This window comes from Scatophagus argus, chromosome 6 (assembly GCF_020382885.2).
Source record: "Scatophagus argus isolate fScaArg1 chromosome 6, fScaArg1.pri, whole genome shotgun sequence".
NCBI classification, from domain to species: Eukaryota; Metazoa; Chordata; class Actinopteri; family Scatophagidae; genus Scatophagus; species Scatophagus argus.
Genome location: NC_058498.1, coordinates 16,380,680 through 16,395,753, shown reverse-complemented (window position 1 = coordinate 16,395,753; position 15,074 = coordinate 16,380,680). Strand labels below are relative to the sequence as shown.

Sequence of the window (15,074 nt, the reverse complement as noted above, 5' to 3'; positions counted from 1 at the left end):
GCAGATCTACACAGAGAACAATGAACTGCAGGCAAAAATGTAGGCTGTGCAAAAGCATGAAAAACAGGTGAAATCTGTTCCTGCACACTTCACTTGGGGATTGTATACAGTTCTGGTAGCTTTATTGACTGATAAGTGGTTTTGTGTGCAGAGTGTGTGTGTGTGTGTTGCCCATATTTCATGCAGTATTAGATCAGCGAGTTCACACAATAGCCTCCCACATCGTATGCAGATCGAGGCAGAGCGGAGGATAGTGGGTGGATTAGAAATCTCTGGGGTTATATTTCTCTTTTCTGTGGTTTACAGCCGGTTTTAACAGCTCAGACAAGAAGAATCCAAATCACTGCACGTGATACAAGTGAATGAACCATGGTGGGTACAATAAAAACCAATTAGATGGACACAAAAGGAAACATTTTCCATGCTCTGGCTTTGCTGAAGTGAAAAGAAATGTTATCAGTAAATCTACATTTCGGAAATTGGGTTTTTTAAATTACTTTAAGAGAGCTGAGAGATCATGCTCTCCCTTTGGCCTCTGATGCAACTATTGCAGCTGATATGTACAGCTAACACACACACACACACACACACACATTACAGCACCAATGGTCAACTGCAGGGTGAACGTATCCATGACTGACTCATTTTTCTTGCTGACCACTACTCCGGTTTGCTTTAAGCTTGTTAGCGCTCGGGCCGGGAGAGCCGATTAGGAGGGGTGGCCAGTAGAGTTAAGCTGAGTGCTGCAATGCACACAGTTCACACAAACATCACTACAAATGTCAGGAAGCAAGGGGGAGAGATAGAGAGCATGCAGGAGGGAGTGTGGAGGGATCACAGAGTGGAAAAAGATGGGAGTCCACCCTTATAAATCAGGAGTTGCGCAATCACTACAGGTACAATAGAAGGCAACACAGCGCGTGGGGAGGGGGGGGGGGCACAAACTAAACTCAGCTTGATGAGTCAACTGGAGCTGACTTTGGTTGAGATTATTTTCAGCGACTATCAAAGCCACACAAAAGCACATCTCAGTCCCTGAACACATTTCACAGAGATGGGAATTGAAAAAAAAAAGGTGTACTCCCACATTGTTCTCATCTGCTGCTTATTTTTAGACCTGTCAAATAGCCTCTGCTTTGGTGCCTCCAGGTATCAGAGGGGCGCTCCCTGCTGCCAGTTCATCAGTCCTGCTTGCATGCCTCTGTCTGGCTCGCTCTTCATGGTTTTTACGGTTACGTAAGGAGGCTGAAGCCAAGCAGCACATCTACAGTTGCCAGGTTCTGTTCCTGCTACTAATGCCACAAAGCTACTCTGACGCCACATCTCCTGCTCTCTCTGTGTGAGCCAGTTTATAACAGCACACACTCTCCCATAACAAGTCTCTGCTCACTCTGGGTGCTTGAGTCTTTTTGTGTCATGCCTCACTTCTATCCTCATTTCAAATTCAAATAACAAACACTGAGGCTCTCTTCTAAAGCTCCATCAGTGTGGGTGCTCAGGCAATGAAGAGGCCAAATGGGCTATTGCCCTTCATGGCCTTTCACAGTTAAATCAATCACACAGCTGAAAAACCTTCTGAGGGATTGGTATAAACTCACCGTGACCAATAACAAGTAGCCAGACAGCCAAGGTGAGGAGGAAAGAAAACCTATTAAACGTTGAGGTCTCCAGACAGTAAAGTTTCCAAAGAAATATGTCACAAAACCAGCACATCGGTGTGGAAATGTTATTTCCTGTGGCCTGAGGCTCTTTCAGTTGTCTCGGCCTTGAAGTGCTGCTGAGGCTACGAGGTGTTACATCCTGGTTTAATTTCCTGTTGGCTCACCAATCACAGATATCATCAACACTGACAGCAGCCCTAGGAGGTCTGAGAGAAGCATTAATACAACACTTAAATCAATAACACGTGGACACACGTGCACACACCTGCGCCTTTCTGTCCACATATCACCATCTATCCATCCAACTCACAATCAAAGCTGTCCCATCGCAAAAATAATATCCTGCATCACTGTTTGCTCTGCAGCCACAAGGGAAATTCATATTTGAAATGAGCTGAATGACTGATAAGAAGTCATCCAACAAACTAGAGTCACTCAGACTGCAGTCAGGGAGCACGTACCTCTGCATCCAGTGTGTGTGTGTGTGTGTGTGTGTGTGTGGTCCCCCTCCACACACACACTACATAAGAAACACAGAACAAGGACTATGGTCATGCTGTCCAAAAGGATGACAAATCTCATTAGTGCCAGTGGGCACATGAAAGATGCAGGTTTAGGATTTGACACACTCTCTCCCCCTCTCTGTTTCTCTTTCTCTCACTCGCTCTTCACGTGTGTGTGTGTGTGTGTGTGCGCGCGTGAGGTTTCCCCGTGACTAAGAGGAAGCTTAACATTCACTCTGCATGTTATCACTCCTGTCACTCAGCTCTGCCTGGCACATTCCCAACAAGTGCAGGACTACAGAGAGCTGCGGGGAAAAACATAATGACAAACAAAACGGCAGCAGACAGCAAACCACAGAGAACAACATATTGAAACAACTGTGGCATCCAGGAGACGCAGAGCAACAAAACACGCGTAATTTCTGCAAGATACATCAGGTTATCTACCCGCAAAATAAATACCATTTTCATAAGCCACAAAATGTGAAGCTCCAACAAAAGCCTCTGCAGTGGTTGTTCGACCTTCCCTCCACAGAAGTCTTTATGATCACAGCCCCTCCATCCTTTTATTTATCTGCCCTACATTCTGCAGCCAGCAACACCAATACATACTCCACTCATGTAACGGAAATTGTTTCACTACAAGAACAAGAGACATCAAAAGATATGGGTTAATTGGACAGCTGGTAATTGGAGCATATTAGTCTCTTTGCTGCCACAGACAGCATTCGGTGGAAACAGGAAAGTGGGGGATTTGGGAGAATCTCAAGCTGTTGATGGCCTAAAAACATTCTGGTGTATTGAAGAGAAGCTAAAATGTGTAATAAGTGTGGCTGTTAAAAATAAGGCCAGGATATCACAATCCAAAAATCATATGAAAGAACCAACTGGTTTTCACTATCAATCATGAAAAAATATAAGCATCACAAAAAGCAATGTACAGTTTTCAGGTTTTTGTACTTGAGTACTGCATTTATGTTGTACTTCTACTCCACTATATTTAAGCAGTAGTGGAAGAAGTATCTAAAATAAAAGTACTCAGTACAGAAAGGTTGCCCCTGTTGCCTGACTGTTAACTATTAGTATACTGTTATTTATTATCTCATTAGATTTTTAGGACTGATGGGTGAATGTCCTGGCTACCTCCCTTTGGGGGTTTCCCAGACACGTCCAACTGGAAGGAGACCTCAGGGTAGACCCAGGAGGAGCTGGAAAAAACACTGCTGGTGAGGAGGATGCCTGGAATATTCTCCTGCTGACCCAACCCTAGATAAGCGGAAGAAAATAGACGGACGGATGGACGAACGGATGTGAAAGTGGTGATTTATTCTTGTGCCTGGTTGAAGTGCCTGGTTTTAAAAACCTTTGATAAATTTCAAATAATAATAAGCAACTCCTAACAGTACTTGTTACTGAAGAGGACCGGGTCAAAACCTAGCATATGGAGAGACCTTGTATGATCAGTGAGCTCCTGAGGATGAAACTGTTAGCGCCTTTTCAAAAAACAATGTGGGTTCAAGCCAAAGGAAGTAATAACTGCCCAGCACATCAGCAGCTAGTTACTTTTTTAAATTAAAGGTGCTGCACTCTCACAAGGGTGTTTGCGGTTACTCTATCTGATTACAGCTCTACTCGAGTGTAAGCTGAATGCAGCTTTCAAATGCATTTTCTGGGAGCCCAAACGAGGCTGAGAAGAAGCCTAAATAGGGAACATAAGAGAAAACGCCTGTGTGAGTGGACTGTGGGTGTGCAGGGGCTGTTACATACACAAAATACATGATCACTTTGTAGCTGATGAAGACACAGATGATGTATTACTATGCAATAAACTAACAGGCAGCATGATAAATGCTTAATACACCATAAAGACAAAAGTATTGGAACACCTGGCCATTTCACCAACAGTGACTTTCCTGACATCACATTCTAAATACACAGACAGCTTTGCAGCTATAATAGTTTCTACTCTTCTAAAAAGTCTTTCCACAAGATTGTGGTTTCTGATTTTGGCGTTTCTTTGGGAATTTTTGCCCATTCATGCAGTAGATTGTAGTAGTAGAGCATTTGTGAGTTCAGACACTGATGTTGGATGAAAAGGTCTGGCTCACAATTTCTGTTCAGTTCATCCCAAAGGTGTTGGATGGGGTTGAGGTCAGGGCTCTGTGTGGGCCAGTCAAGTTCTTCCACACCAAACTCATCCAGCCATGTCTTTAAGGACTTTGCTTTGTGCGCTTCAGCAATGTCATGCTGGAATAGAAAAGGGCCTTCACCAAACTGTTGCTACAAAGTTTGAAGCATAGTATTGTCCAAGATGTCTTGGTATGCTGAAGCATTGAGATTTCCCTTCACTGGAAGTAAGGGACCAAGACCAACCTTTGAAAAACCACCCTAGAAAGAAATACTTTTGTCTATGTGGTGTATCTCGACCAGCTGCAACATTAAAACGCTACTTTAATGTATTAGCAGTTTCAAGTCAATAATATATAAAAAATATAACACTGACTGGATCCACACTGCATACTGACTTCCTAACTAGACACTTAACATATTCTTTATCACTTATTTACCTTTACTTAATATTTGACAGGCAGGACTTTTCATTGTAGTATTTTTACTGAAGCAGATTATCTGAAAACTTCTCCCAGCGTGTTTCTTTTTTTCATTTCTGAAGCTCTACATTTGCTATTGCTGGTGAATGATCCGTGTTGGGAAGCTCATGGCAGTCCTGTAAATCAAGCCAAATGTGGCAGTTAAAATCATCTGCGCACACAATATGTTTGCATATAATGGACAACCAGTTGGCAGCCAGCATCCGCCTTTCCGTCGTCACTTGGGGAATAAAAAGCCCCTGTGTCAGAGGAAGCCACAGACACGCTTGACTGTGGCACATGTGGCCAAAGAAGGTCTATTCACTTCGCTGCCCCTAACATAAAATGAAATTGCTTTTTCATTTAAAAATGAAGAAGAAACATCTGATAGTAAACTGATTTGCAGCTGATGTTCCCTCCTCTTGAAAGTTCATCAAAATAAACAGCTGACATGACTGTCTGGGATTAAAACCTGCTGAGGGGTGTAATTTTAGTAGCTCGGAGCACAGGCTCTGCTGCAGCTGAAGATAACATGGGGTGGAAAGTGCCAAAGTGTCTTTATTCAAGAGCTGCACCTTCTGTCAGTACAGTTTTGAAGTGCTGACACTTGAATATTTTTTTTTTCTTCTTTAGAAGATTTGACACTTTCCAAGCTTTGACACTGAGACTGTCTTGCCACCCGTTCATGTGCATTTTTCTACTTTAAAATACTCTTTTTATTTCAGAGGATAGTTTAAGACATAATTAGGTTACATTTTTTAACTTACTTTTCACAGTTTATTATACAGTTTATTAATTATATATTTATTAACACTTATGCTAATCATATCTTACTGTTAATGCAAAGTTAATAAATGAAATGTTGTTTACTTAATATTAAATTACAAAGATTGCACACTTGATAAGATGAAAAACCAGCGAAAACGGCAGAATAACAAACTTTACAAAACTTAATGAAATAAAGCTTTGGTTGTCTAAAAGTGTTCAATATAAATTTGAAGATGAAATATTTCAGATTTGCATAGGCAGAATTTGGCAGACGGTGTCATCCAAAGGAGGTTACAGTGCTACTCAGTATTCATGACTAAGACACCAACAGATCAAGTGAACATGAGTCATCTGACTTGACCGGTTTGCTTCGAATGAAAGAGATGCTTCAGAACGTAAACTTTGAGCACTAAACATGTTAGCTTCAATAAATACTCCAGTCCAAACAAATTTCACTTTTACTCCATTTATATGTCAAAGCTTTCAGTTGCTTCAAAAATATTTAATGTGCATCCGTTCGGTGGAGCAACAAACACAGCACATTTACTGTAGTTCTCCATAACTTGCCAATAAGAGTTTGTCACATAGCTCCTGTAACGTCTGACCCAAACGGCAAAATATCTGGAAGTGCATGTTTGACAGCATGTCTGTATTTGCAAACAGTGCAATCAATAGCAGAGGAAGATTATCAAACTATACTGCCATTTTATTTGACTTCATCAATTACACATCACATCTACATCCTCCACATCACCACCAGGGGGCAACAATGTGCTAAATGTTGCATACGTACTGTTATTCAACTTGAAATAAATCTTAAAGAAGCTGACTATGCAAACTTTCAAAACAAACCTTTGAGACTCGCTGCTGATATCAGAACCATTAAAGTCTGTCACATTCATTTGATGTGAACAGAGAGTGACAGAATCCCTCCAGCAGGTGTGAACAAACTGAGTCAAAGGTTAAAGTGGAATCTGCAGTGCAGCTCCTGACTGTGGACACAGATTTACAGGACGTCTGTCTGTGTCACAGGTAGACCGCTCTCACTATTTATCTCCGTCTGTCTGTCTGCATGCATTGGCTCCTCCAGCTGTTACGTACCTTCGCTGGTCTCTGGGCCATGTCTCAGAATAGCATCATAAATGTGTGAATGGATTTGCTTGCCAGCATCAGCAGGGGCTGACTTCACACACTTTGAGGGCCCTGTGCAGTTTTTCTTAAGCGACCTTCGGACAGACAAGGACAACCACAGGTAGCAGCAAAGCCTTTAAATCCTGCTGGATTGATCAAGGAGCCCAGTGAGACATAAAACACACTCATCTAGATGAGAAGCTGAGGTGATGCTGCCAGGCAGCTCAGGGGGACTTTGAGAATAAGCTGGCCTGTGATAGTTCAGGCCATCAGATTATCATGCTAAACTATTTGGGGGGATAAAACCAATATTAAGGAAATGAAAATCGCTGCAGCATCAAATTATCTTCAGAACAAATTTACTCGATCCTGTATTGTTCCGAACTTGAACTGATTTTGTGAGACATATCTGACTTCTGTGCACTTTTCCTTTACTCTGAAACTTTCTGAGAGGCATCAAAGTGTATGACTAACCGATGGCTCCACCTGTCTGCTTCATTTTTCATGCCCCTTTTCCTGCTATACTTCTCTGAAGATGATGGATGCTCTTGAAATCAACGGGGACAGCTGCTCATTAGGCTGAAGGTAAAGCGCTGCATGACTGTGTTGAGGTGGATGCAGAGGGGCAGTGAAGAAGGTTACAGCAGAAAAGTAAGAGGCAGGGGAGTGAGTCCAAGCGCTTTTGTTGGCTGACATTACAGAGTCACATTGTAATGCAGCAGATAATAGCCTGCAGGTCGGACAGGGGGCCTGGGGAGCAGCCGGCACCTGCTGCCATTCATTCAAGGTGACAATAAGCCGATGTCACCAAAAGTCCTAGCTGTGGCTCTGCAGTGTGTTGAGCCTCTGGGTGTGAGAGAGACTGTGTGTGTGTGTCAGAGAGGTTTTATCACAATCTGTGCTGCATCAACACCAGTGCTGCTCATACAAATCTCGTATAATGTAGTAGAATAAAACAGAATCTGTGACATAGTACGAAAGCACCTGCTGCCCGCAACTTAACCCGATGGCCAAAACCTCAACCAACCACAATGCATGCAGCCATCCATTACAAAACAAGACCAAGACCACCTCTACATTCACCGCATGAAGCAAGGCAGCCTCTGTTCTATAGCACACCTGGGACCGTGCATGAAATTCACAGCCCCTTCCAGACGCTGTGTTTTCACCTTGCTGTTGAAAGGCAAAGACAGAGCTTCTGGTTTAAAAGCGGTCTCCAGCTTGCTACAAACACCAGAGATAGAGGTCGATGCTCTCCATCGCTGCCTCCACCGAGCAGCCTACCCTTCAAACGTTCAGAGAGCCATGAACACCCCAGAGACCACCAGTTCCTGTTCTTTATCCAGCTCTCACTGCTGCTGCCCTTGCCACAAACACAACCTTTCTCTCTCTCTCTCTCTCTCTCACACACACACACACCAAGCATGTAATTCATACCAATGTGTGCTCTCTTACTTCCGTGAGGTGGCACCTGCGTTTGCACCCGAGTGTCAGGAGGTGAGAAACATCTGAGAGGAAAAGAAAAAAGGAAGTCACACAAGTTCACTGTCAAAACAACTTTTAAGTGTTTTCAGGAATTAATTGAAGGCAACTAGATCTTGGTGTCAACAACTGATTTACTTGATTACTGGCATTTTGTGTTTTATTTAATTGTGGCATCCGAATTCACACAAACTGAGTGGGTGTTTTCCACAGACACAATGGCCCCATGCTAAACAAATTAATTAATTAAGCTAACAACACTGAAAGTTTAAATTCTGGGATTGCCAAAATTGTGCAGGCTTTTTGCTGCTTGCAAATGTTAGCATCATTTTTGACACTTTTCCTTGTGTCATGTTATATAATTTAGTAGCGACTGCAACAGACATGGAAAAACAATTCCGTCAGAAAGCACTGAATAAGTGATTTTTAAGTTCTCACAAGAAACGACAACAAACAGTTTTAATCAAGATGATACGACAGTCATACAGAGACTCACTGACACTAAACAGGATATTTGCTTAATGCAAAGTCTTCAAACATGTCACAAGGTTAATTTGCATCTGAAACAGATGAAGTACAAAAAAAAAAAGAGATAGACTGATGTGTGGAAACAAAAGACTAAATTTATCCAATCTCTAACCATGATCCATTCCGCCCCACCATCAACGTCAACAAAGAAGCAGCCAGTGGCAGCATCTCATCTACAGCATGGGAAGAGTGGGTGCTGATTGTTGAACGAGCATAAGGACTGGTTCGGTTATTGTCAAGAGGTTCATGGAGCTCTTCACGGCAGCCTGCCGCCTACTCCCATAAGCGCAGCTCACCCTCTCAGCAGCAAACACAGACACTACACATGTGCAGATAGAAGAGGTGCGTCTGTGTGGGCAGCGCAGGATCACACTGAACAATATGTTCCTGAAGCCCGTCATGTGACAGCTACACGGCAGCAGCCTCTCCTCACCTGCAGCACAGCCAGTGGGATGGTGAAAGCTGCGATAGCTCATTTTCTGCTTGGACGAGCTCAGGTCAAACAACTCAAAGTCACGTGCTCCAAGTCAAAAACAGCACCGGGACACTGCCACAGAGACATGGTTGGAGGTCAGCAGACCTAGAATAAAAGTGAAGGTAATGCAAGCCCTTAAAAACTGAGTAACAATATACAGCCAGACTTTAAAATTAAAAGAGACCATTAGACTTCACTTGAAGGTAGCAACAGAGAAAAGCCTGGAAAAAGAAGATTGGACGAACATGTTGTACAGACAGATGAGCCCTGCCACACATATGGCTGAAATGTCCACAAGCCAAATATACATACCAATGTTGTGTTTCCACATCAGAATAAAACACTGAACAAATATAAATGAGGTCCAAGTCAGTTTGAGTGTTGTGTTCATTAGTTCTTCATCAATTAACGCCCAACTTTGATGCCACCATTTTAATGTGTCAGTTATTGGCACACAAAAGTTTAAACAAACCAGCAAAGCAGATATGGACTGAGTGATATACATAAAATAAACTTGCAACCATGAAATGTTTTTCATTACGAGGATTACATGCTCTCTAGTCTTTCAGTAGATCTAGTAAACTTGACAGAGGCTGTGTACTTCAAAGACATTTCCTGTTTAAGTTTATTTTTGGGTACTTTGTAGACGTGATCACATGCTGGTGTATCTGGCTTTACACAGGAAGCATAAGCTACACGTCAAGCTAGAAGGTGATTTTACCAAATTCTACCATGTCCAGTCTACAGAAACCCATCAACATTTTACAGCAACCTAAAAACAGTCAACATAAGGTAATTTGATTTTGTATACTAAATGAATATGGGTTTTTAAAATTCAAATGGTTTTGAATTTTCACTGGTTTTAGTTGCATGGGGGGGTGGGGACCACAAAAAACCCACACCCACAGCCCAATACCATGGGCACTTTACAACAGTCATTTCCTTATTTTGTTTGAGGCTCTCAGTTGTTGAATAGAAATATCATCACTGCCATCTAGTGGGTGGACACAGCAATGTCAAGGCAAAGACTAAAGTTTTATTGAATATATAAACATACAAAAACCACAAACAATACCACACTAAACAGCAGGGCAAGAGACTTGAGATCGAGTGGACAACTCGACACCCTATTGGAGAAAAAAAAAAAAAAAAAAAAAGTCAGGTTAGTTCACTCAGATCTCTAAATTAACATGTTAAAAAAGAAACAAAAAATCCAACAACAACAAAAACAAATCCTGTGCATCTATGATTCTTACCGTGTTCACATCTTCAATAATGACCAAGCCCTTCTCCTGAATCTCAAGGTCACTTTCTGTATTGTTGTGCGAGCGGTACTCTTCACTCTCCGTCTCTATTGTACTGGGCTGAGATATGGTCAGCATTAAAGATGAACTCTATGTCTGCGTCCATTAGAGCATCTTTAAGACTTCAGAAGTTAAACAGCTATTAAGTTTTGCATCGCATTCATTTGTTCCCAGAAACTGAACATGTGGGAATGTGCAGAACAAAAAATAGGCACGCACAATTTACACCATGAAGTTAGGCACTTTTTGGTACATCCTGACACACACACACACACACACACATTTACCAACAGGAATACAGAGACATCACCAACATCCTTAGCCACTTCCAAATAAAATTCAGCTCACAGCAAACCATTAGCATTGAGCACTAACCTCATAGTCAGGATCCTCCTCAGGGACGTCGTCTTCAGCAAGCTCCTGAGTGAGCGCCTCCACCCAGGTCTGACGCTCCTCGTCCTCCTCTTCATCATCATCTTCCTCGTCCAACTCGTCCTGCTTTCTTTTGCTGCCTTTTCCGCAAGGTTTAGTAGGAGAGACTCTGATTTCTGTCGGCAAACAAGCTGTAAGAGTTAGAAGCCCAGCAGCAAAGTGACATGACAAATGTGGAGCAGTAAGTCATGGATACCTTTTTGTTTGTTTGTTTTTGGAACACAACCTCTGCACTAAAGCACTTATCTATAATTACTCCCAGCTTCAGAGCTCAGTGTAACATCTTTACATTTGCTTGTTTAGTCCACTAAAATCAACCACGTGACTTGTCAGATTAGGTTTCAACTTCTATCTGGAAAAACAGGAGTAGACGCGTAGTGTGCTCCTCGTCAGCAGATCAATGAATCGCTGTGATCCAACAAGGTCAGATTCATGTTATGCAAACACGAACTGAACAAACCACCTGGACAGGACTTCCAGGTACAGTGTATGGGCAATCTACAGAACCACCATACCCGGGGAGAGCGAGCGCCCAATGCTGCTGGACACCGGGTAGCCCAGGCGGGCCTGCAACCAGCGGGGCAGGATGGACAGCAGCAGTCGGGTGACCCTGCGCAGGCGTTTACGGCCGGCGAGGCTCTGGCGCCCAGGACTGGAAACCGCCGGGCAGACGAGTGCTTTCTCCTGGGGCTGCCGGAAGCCCAGCATCCACCAAAACCCACGGTATGCACGAACCTGTAAGTTGGAGCCATGTTAGGCCGCATGTAAAGATACCTGGTAAAATGCGGTTAGACCTTAGTCGCTGCTCGTACCACGATGCCGAATGGCCAGAAGAGGCCGCGCAGCGTGGAGCGGAAAACACCGTCCCTCCTCACAACTCTGTCCTGCAGGTGAGGAGACAAAGCAGGTGAAAGCTACCGCACCAACCAGTTACATGTCCTCAACTGTAGCAGCCAGAACGACCAGACACGGACGACCGAGCTTTGATTTGCGAGTCCACCTTTACCTCAGTGTTTTCGACCTGATCCTGCTCCGAAATGTGTCTGTGTGTTTCTGTCGCCATCCTGCTTCGGGTCAAAGCCTGGTGTACCCGCCAGCCCGCAGTGACGAGGAGACAAAAAAAAAAAAGCTGAAGCACTACAGTTTGTGTAGGTTGCGCGCGCTAAAATGTACCCTGAAGTTGCCCCTGTGCAGCCAATCAACAAAGGACAAAGGCACCTGGCGCAATCAGAGTGGACCAATGAACAAACCCCGCCAATTAAGGCGCAGCAGGCCGGAGAGAAACAGTGGTCACGTGACCGGGTTGGTCCATTTTTTATCACTGTTAGCTGCGTAAATAAAATGATCTGTGATTGATGACGAGGCAGTCAAACTAGATTTATTTGCAACATTACACCAATGCATGCTGCATTTAAACAACAGTGATGATCTGAAAGTGATCAGAAATCTAAACAGAAAAGAAACTTAAAAACAGGGCATAACTTGATGAGTCACGTTTTGATAATGTATTTATAGTGATCATTAGTGCTATACTGTCGATTTAGTGAAATAGTAATGATGATTTATATAAGAGTTTTACAAATAATTTTCATTTTAAAGTTAACTTTCAGTGTCCCGGCACACTGTATCTTTAACCCTGAGTCTATCCAGGCAGGTTTGTGAAAGATTGTTCATCCATGAATATCCATGAATAGATCTCAAACTTCCTGCATCCCTCTTGTAACCACCAGACTCTCTGGGAGGCAGGCACATACTCCATCTCTGTCTGCTCCTTAGCATATGAAGAGGTTTAAAGAGAGAGGCCCATCATTATGCTTCCATACTTGACGAGCTCCCTAAATGGTAACCATTTCCGTCTCTGGCTTTCGTCACATTTACGCATCTGTTGATGCATCTGGTGGGGGACGAAAGGTGGTAAGTACAGAAGTATAAAAGCAGCTTGTCATCTCTCCTCTGGCCAGCCAACAAGCAGACCAGTTTGCAAAGAGACTGAAAGATCTTCAGACCTACGGAAATGGATAAGAACACAGTCACACGGACATTCAGCATTGGAGCTATCTGCAGCGGATCCAAATCTTCGGATGATTTCTGCACAACACGCAGGCACAGCAGCGCAGGGATCCGTGCACTCTTGTGGGCTACCAGCAGTGCGAAGTCCTTCGGGTGTTCTCTAGGATCAGACTCCCAGACAAGCCGGGAGAACATTTTTCCAAATATCCTGACACCTGACAGCATCCCACAGTTCACTATACCAAGCCTGTCTGTGCAGAACAGCTTAAGATCATTGGACAAAGAGACCCAGGAGGATTATACAGAGTCAGAAGAAGGCTTAGGGAGTTCTTTGTCACGCTCATCTCTATATACTTCTGCGACCTGTTCCACGCTCTCATCGTCTGCGTCATCCTCAGGCCTCAGTTTGGTTCTGTCAGACCGTAAGGCAGAGCGGAGTATCTCAGACCCCTTTTCCCAGAGGAGATCTCTTCTGCAAAGGGAAGCGTCCCATCCCTGCTCCTACACCGAGGCCCAGCACTGTTTGGACCCTGCCAGCAGAGCCGCCCTCTCCCTGCCACACTTGCCCAAGATCACCACCCCGTATGGCTTCATCACCCTGAGCCAGAGCCCTCAGATGGCGAGTGAGGAGGCACTTCTGTGCCAAGCTGGACTACGGCGCTTTAACAAAGATGAGGAGACTGCATGCTGTATTAGCAAAACTCCAGGGACGAGAACAGTAGACAACAAAGGCAACTCCTCTCACCTGTCAGGAGACAAGAAGACACTGTCTACAGACACAAATGACCTTCAGATTAAAGAGCCAATAAATGGAGAGATAAAAACATCCGCAGCTTCCTCCACCAACAGCACCCTTTCATCCTCGTCTATACCCAGACACCCAGACGGCAGGCGTAAAAAGCGCTTCTACGAGGTCATACGGAAACACTTCACCTCATTAGGAGTGAAAACATGGGAATGACTGTGTTATAAGACAACTTCACTTGATTTACATTGTGCCTCATTCGTGTAAAACAGTGCTGACTGCCTTCTGTTTCCTCATGATACACAGATTTTGTCTTGTGCCAGTATGCCAGTAAATGTATTAGCTGTTGTCACTTAAAAAAATAAACCAATCTGAACAGACTGCTGCAATATTGTGTGTATTATGGTACTTACAAATTTTAAGATCTTGTTTCCTGTGCTGAGGAGCACAGAGGACCATCTTTAAGATTCTCACAACGAGCAACAACGTGACCCCAGCCATGTGGTTAATATTAATAAATTCCTCCACCACTTTCATAATCTTAAATGTCAAAGCTGTCTGCTCCTGTTCAGTGCCCTGCTGAATATGTCTTATATCTCCTTCAGTAAGCATGAACCACAAACCACAGGTCTTGCACTAGAGAATGTGGACTGACGTGTCCCCTCAGCCAGAGAAACCAAGTAGGTTCTTCTTCCTCCTTAGCATATGAAGAGCCTCTGTGGAGAGGCCTTTAATGATGGTCAAGTAAAGCATTTGCAAAGCCCGCCTCCTCAACTCCCTCACACACTGAAACACAGTGAGTAAATATCATTATGACGCAGACTGCTCTGCTATAAGTGGAGGTCGAGGAGAATTCAAGAGCGAGTCCGTGAACACAAGAATAGATTAAAATGATCTAAATTTAAAATCACTGACCATTTTGTTGGTTTACGTGTGTGACATAAGTGATTTTACGTTAAAGCTTTAAGGGAAATAAGGGTTTCCGGTCTCGTTTCATTTGACAGTTCAGTCACTTAAAAGCAAAGCTAGTGTAATGAAGATAAGGATGACATTAGAAAATTCCAGATTTGTACACACAAAGCAATGTGGAGAACGGTGCAAGCACCAGTTTATTTCAATCAGCTACTCAACTGTTAAATCTCCAATATACCACGCCCAGAATTTAACTGTACGGTAATTTACCTTCAAGGCTCCCCATGATGTCAAAAGGCTGAACAAAATGTCAGTAACATGTCTCAGCGTAATGCAAGTCATTTCAACAGCACCACAAGCTGTAAATGATCATACAGTTGAATCAAAACCTCCTTTAAAAAAAACAGAAACAAACCGAACATTACAGCCTTCATAAAGATTTATTCCAGGGCTGTTGTTTTAGACTGTACAAGTTCTAGCTGCAGGCGAACCTAATAAACTGGCTATAGTCCTGTTGACAAGTTGATGGACTGCA

General features: G+C 43.4%; 2 protein-coding genes and 1 long non-coding RNA gene across 4 annotated transcripts; 1 reads left to right on the top strand and 2 right to left on the bottom strand.

Annotated features, from left to right (window-relative positions):
• Positions 1-8,574: 8,574 nt before the first annotated feature.
• On the bottom strand, positions 8,575-9,426 carry LOC124061000. The gene is made up of 2 exons (XR_006843663.1): positions 9,095-9,426; positions 8,575-8,980 (listed from the first exon to the last, which is right to left on the bottom strand). It is a non-coding gene; the product is annotated as an uncharacterized LOC124061000 (long non-coding RNA).
• A 726-nt stretch (positions 9,427-10,152) lies between these two features.
• org (oogenesis-related gene) lies at positions 10,153-12,054 on the bottom strand. Of its 2 annotated transcripts, none has more exons than XM_046392482.1 (6): positions 11,879-12,054; positions 11,685-11,756; positions 11,388-11,607; positions 10,816-11,003; positions 10,393-10,500; positions 10,153-10,263 (listed from the first exon to the last, which is right to left on the bottom strand). In XM_046392482.1, exons 1-6 carry the CDS (start codon positions 11,933-11,935, stop codon positions 10,216-10,218), a joined length of 693 nt encoding a protein of 230 aa, XP_046248438.1. In that variant the 5' UTR covers positions 11,936-12,054; the 3' UTR covers positions 10,153-10,215. The 2 variants fall into 2 exon arrangements, with proteins under 2 accessions (XP_046248438.1, XP_046248439.1); XM_046392483.1 differs by having other exon boundaries at positions 10,816-10,988.
• Positions 12,055-12,157: 103 nt separating this feature from the next.
• Positions 12,158-14,010, top strand: LOC124060998. Its single transcript, XM_046392481.1, has 2 exons — positions 12,158-12,714; positions 12,834-14,010. The coding sequence occupies exon 2, from the start codon at positions 12,887-12,889 to the stop codon at positions 13,841-13,843; it is 957 nt and encodes a 318-aa protein (XP_046248437.1). The 5' UTR covers positions 12,158-12,714; positions 12,834-12,886; the 3' UTR covers positions 13,844-14,010.
• The last annotated feature ends 1,064 nt before the right edge of the window (positions 14,011-15,074 follow it).

What these genes read in the sequence shown, in the direction of transcription:
- LOC124060998 (XM_046392481.1), top strand. Translation starts at nt 12,887, where the DNA reads ATGGATAAGAACACAGTCACACGGACATTCAGCATTGGAGCTATCTGC.
- org (XM_046392482.1), bottom strand. Translation starts at nt 11,935, where the DNA reads ATGGCGACAGAAACACACAGACACATTTCGGAGCAGGATCAGGTCGAA. An exon ending in AGGAGGATCCTGACTATGAG is followed by an intron (nt 10,501 to 10,815) that starts GTTAGTGCTCAA and finishes ACCATATCTCAG; the next exon opens with CCCAGTACAATAGAGACGGA. An exon ending in TTATTGAAGATGTGAACACG is followed by an intron (nt 10,264 to 10,392) that starts GTAAGAATCATA and finishes TTTCTCCAATAG; the next exon opens with GGTGTCGAGTTGTCCACTCG.